General features: G+C 39.2%; 1 protein-coding gene across 1 annotated transcript; it reads left to right on the top strand.

The window, feature by feature from the left end:
* Nucleotides 1-2081: 2081 nt before the first annotated feature.
* LOC130710385 (uncharacterized) lies at nucleotides 2082-4352 on the top strand. Its single transcript, XM_057559619.1, has one exon. It carries the CDS (start codon nucleotides 2324-2326, stop codon nucleotides 4076-4078), a length of 1755 nt encoding a protein of 584 aa, XP_057415602.1. The 5' UTR covers nucleotides 2082-2323; the 3' UTR covers nucleotides 4079-4352.
* Nucleotides 4353-4990: the final 638 nt, after the last annotated feature.

The following is a 4990-nucleotide window of genomic DNA, read 5'->3' as shown; positions in this document are numbered from 1 at the left end:
TGGTCACGTGGGATTAATGAGGTCAGGTGGATTTTTTATTTATTTTTCATTTAAATTCTAAAAAAAGGAAATTAACCTCTGTAATTAAAACCTAATTTACTAATTTAATCCATCACCTAATTACTAATTATAAATCTCTTCATCTCCACGTCTTTCATCAAAAACCCAGATTTTGTTCTTCATCTATCTCTTCCTTCTTCTTTCTTCTTTATCTTTTCTTTCACGTACCTACACAAACCCACTCATCCATCCTTGTTCTCTCTCTCTCTTTGAAAGCTTCGTTCGACCCACTAAATTTCTCTGCAAAGTTCGAATCTTTAGCAGAAGAATGAAAAATAAATATCTGTTTTAGAATTTAAATGAAAAATAAATAAAAAATTCACCTGACCTCATTAATCCCACATGGCCATGCCACATGCGCCACCGGAGCTCCGGCGTTGACCCAAATCTCCGGAGGGACCAAAACCAAACCTTTTAACAAAGTTTAGGGACTAAAGCTCACATTTCCTCCAGCGATGGACCAATGTCAAACATATGGTAAACGTTAGGACCAAAAACTTATTTAAGCCTTCTTATTTTAATGTCAATTGGATCAAATTTCTAACATAACCTCAAATAAACACAAAAAAGCTTAAAATAGGGTTCACATGAGATTACACGGTGCGGCATGGTGAGATTCCAGTTTCACATTTCATAAATTCGAAGCCCTTTAAGGGGTTGAAAAACGAAATAAAGATTTAGTGTGTGTTTGGTTTCAAATCTAGAGAGGCCAAACGTGGATCCAGAAATTCAAAAGCAACTATTTCTTGCTTCTGCAAACGTGGATCGGGGCCAAACGTAGATCTGCAGAAGTTTTCCAAACACACACTTAATTATGATAAATCGAAGTTTGAGGAGAGAAGACATAACCCAAATAATAGAGAAGACAAAAAAAAAAGAGGAAGAATCGTGGCTGTGAGATGAAGCAGGTAGTAGAGAAGAACTTGTAGAACTCCGAGATGTTAGGGTCGGTACACCGACAATTTAGAACGAAAAGAAAATAAACAATGTGATTATAATTACAACCATGCCACCGCGTGTTTTCTTCATTCTCGTTTCTGTTTTCATTGAAAATGTGAAAACGTCTTTTTTTTTTCTTTCAAAAGCCAACCCATTTTCGGAAACATTTCCAAATAAAATATTTTCAAAATTTTAGCCAAACACATTTTTACATCTATTTTATGTTTTCTTTAAAAATGAAAACAGAAAATGGGCAAATCAAACATGCCCGAAGGCTTCTCATCACGTAAGAGTAATACTTAATATTATAAAAGACTTAAATATGAAATACAAAATGTAAACGTTAAATCCTGAATTTATCACAAACACCAAGTTCTTAGCGTCAAAGTCTCAAAAGTAACTTCAATGGCTCCATGTTAAGTATTGGTGACAATTAGTTTGTTTCCCATAACGAATTAGTTATTTTTGTAGTGAAGAACGATTCCTATTTTATGAAAGATTTAAATATAAATGAGACGAATGAAAATGTGACATCCAATTTTCCCACAAACACCAATCATTTATTGTAAGGGTCGTGTGAGTTGGTTAAGATTTGCTATGACCATAATAGAATCCAAACCATAAAAAACGCTCGAATTGGTTTAGACCGGATTTCATGTTTGATTACTTCCGAACCAGAACCGAACCAAACCAAACAAATGAGAATCAGATTAGGTATGATGAATTGATCGGATCTTAATTAAAACAATATTAAACGTGGAATATAAAATACAAAAAAATTATTTAAAATACTCTAATGTAATAATTTGGTCTAAAGTGAATAAAAAAACAAGTTATTAAGGTGAATCAACCGACAAGTTACTAATTTTTGTTAATTGTAAAAGTTTATGATTCAATCATAGTAAAATAAAATAGATAGAGGTTTATCGTTATCAAAGATTATGCGAACATCAATTCTACAAGCAAATATTAATTTCAACAAATGCTTACTCTTAGATAATTGATTCTCGCATTTATGAGTAAGCTAAAATTGAGCGGCGAGAAAACGAATATATAGTAACAATAAAATCAATCAAAATCAAAATTGCTTGAGTAAAAGCAAAGTCTTCGTTTTCCCTTACAAGAAGTGGTAACAGTGGAAACACAGTGAAGCAAGGTGAAGATAGAAAGAAACACACTGTGTATGTGAATCGGTGAGTGACTCACCACCAGATTCAGATCCACCATCGCCATCACCAACCTCACACTCTTCCTTCCACATTACGCTTCTCTTCTCTTCTCTTCACCTTGTTCATTCCATTCAGATTGGATCTCAAAACCAGAAATGAAGGACTCAAACAACACCAGTAGCAGTAGCAGTAGCAATAGCAGAACCGAACCCATTGCTCAGAACCTCATCAAACTCATCAGCAACCTCTGCTTCTCACTCTTCGTCTTCTCCGTTCTCATCTTCACCGTCATCGCCATCACATACCAACCACCGGACCCATGGCTTGAATCTTCACCGGCACTCACCAACCTCTTCACAAAAACAGAAAACGCTACCTTCCACATCGACTCCTCCATCATTAAAACCGGTGAGGATCTATCTCCTTCCCCTCAGGACCCGCCGCTTCCTCCGCCTCCAACCGCCACCGCCGCCGTCACTGAAGCCGTCATCGAGAAAGCAGAGGAGAAATTCGCCAATTCCACTTCCACTTCATCCGCCTCAGCTGACGCTGACGCCGACATTGACGCCGACGCTCCCACCCCCTCTTGCGACAAAACCCTAAATTGCTCTGACCCTCGAATCCTCATCGCTATCCAGAGGTTCAACCTCCGCGCCTTCAAGTCAATCGCCTTCTTCGACTACCAGCCGCCGGTGAATGGTTCCTCTCTCGGTGAGTGTGACGTCGCGTGGCGCTTCCGGAACAAGAGGGAGAAGTCGTGGCGGAAGTACCGCGACTTCCGCCGCTTCAAGATTACTGTCACCGATGATTGCCGCTACAAGGTGGTCCATGCCGGTGGATGGCATTCTGGAGGAAATGCGCGGCGCAGCCCGACTCGGCCGAGCGGAAATGCCAGGGGAAGGACTGTGCCGCGAGTTTCGACACGCGATGAGGAGATTAACGACACGATTCCGAGCTTGGGATCGGAGAGTAACTTCAGGAATGGGAAGTATTTGTATTACACGCGGGGTGGGGATTATTGCAAGGGGATGAATCATTATATGTGGAGTTTCTTGTGTGGTTTGGGTGAGGCTATGTATTTGAATAGAACCTTTGTTATGGATTTGAGTGTTTGCTTGTCTTCAAGTTACAATCCTAGTAACAAGGATGAGGAAGGGAAGGATTTTAGGTACTACTTTGATTTTGAGCATTTGAAGGAGGTGTCTTCCATTGTGGAGGAGGCTGAGTTCTTGAGAGATTGGAAGAAATGGGATAGGACCCATCTTAAGAAGAAGAAGGTTCCTGTTAGGAAGGTTGTGACACACAAGGTGACCCCTATGCAGCTTCAGAAAGATAAGAGCACCATCATAATGAGGCAGTTTGATGATGCCCCTGAGCCTGAGAATTACTGGTACAGGGTGTGTGAAGGTCAGGCTGCAGAGTATATTCAGAGGCCTTGGCATGCTTTGTGGAAGTCGAAGCGATTGATGAACATTGTCACGGAGATCAGCGGGAGAATGGACTGGGATTTCGATGCGGTCCATGTGGTTCGCGGGGAGAAAGCTCAGAATAAGGAGCTGTGGCCTCATTTGGATGCCGACACGTCTCCGGATGCTCTTGCTGAGAAGCTTAAAGGGATGGTTCAACCGTCGAGGAATTTGTACATTGCTACCAATGAGCCCTTTTATAATTTCTTTGACAAGTTGAGATCGAATTACAAGGTCCATTTGCTTGATGATTATAATGAACTGTGGGGAAATGCAAGTGAGTGGTACAATGAGACCAGGCTTCTCAACAATGGGAAGCCTGTTGAGTTTGATGGCTACATGAGAGTTGCAGTGGATACAGAGGTCTTTTACCGTGGAAAGACTCGTGTGGAAACATTTTACAATTTGACTAGAGATTGCAAGGATGGAGTTAATACATGCTGATCAGGTTGGCACCTTGCACTACCGATTTTGTTGCTTACTCAGAATTTGTGGTACAATCAGGGCCTTTCTTTTTTATTCAGTTTCAGATTCATATCTTGAGGTTAAATTTAGTCTCATTGTTGCACTTGCTTGTTCTTTTATTGTATTGATAGTTGATGATCCATATTGAATATCATGATTTTGTATACAATATACTATAGAATCCCTTTCTCTCCTCTTACTCTTGACTTATGTACTTTTTGAGAAGTTGCTGAATCCCTTCTTTCATTGTTTCCTTGTATTTTTCTAATTATAATAGTTGTTTCTACGGTGACCGAACCGAATTGAAAATTAAGAAGCCAATGCTGAAGCCCTTTAAGATTCTATTTGGCATTTAGATATGGATTGTGCCTCTGCATTATATTTCTCACAAGCTATGATGAAGTGTTAACATATATGCAATGAATGCTCACATTATTTCATCTTCAAACCCTAATTTTCACTCTGGTGAATACAACACTTTTTTACCTCAATCCTACTAGCTCTTTATAGCCCTAATTTTATTCCTCCAATTGTAACACCATCTCTCTGTACTAAATTTTTGAACAATGTAGGTCATGTATATTTTTCTTGTCTCCTTGCACATATGACATTGCTTGTTCCCCTATAAATCTGTTTTAATTCAAATTCCTATTAATGACGTGTGCCATCACTAATTTAGTGACCACTAGTTTATCTTTCTGCTGAAACCAAAGTTCTTGAGCATTGACCAAGAGTTGTCAATTTGTCATAAACCTTCTGGTATTGTGAGTTACAGAACTGAGTTACTTGAGAGACATAAGCTTTATATTAGAAAATGAATTAGATCAGGATGCCTTCCTTTTGTGTTTGAAATCCGCTCATTTTAACACGTCTGTTTTCCTATATATAGTG

The sequence above is a fragment of the Lotus japonicus genome, chromosome 4, assembly GCF_012489685.1.
Source record: "Lotus japonicus ecotype B-129 chromosome 4, LjGifu_v1.2".
In the NCBI taxonomy this organism is placed as follows: Eukaryota; Viridiplantae; Streptophyta; class Magnoliopsida; order Fabales; family Fabaceae; genus Lotus; species Lotus japonicus.
The sequence above is the reverse complement of the archived record's forward strand: the minus strand, read 5'-3'. Positions and strand labels throughout refer to the sequence as shown.

Excerpts from the sequence above, each read along its gene's own strand:
- LOC130710385 (XM_057559619.1), top strand. The coding sequence starts at position 2,324 with ATGAAGGACTCAAACAACACCAGTAGCAGTAGCAGTAGCAATAGCAGA.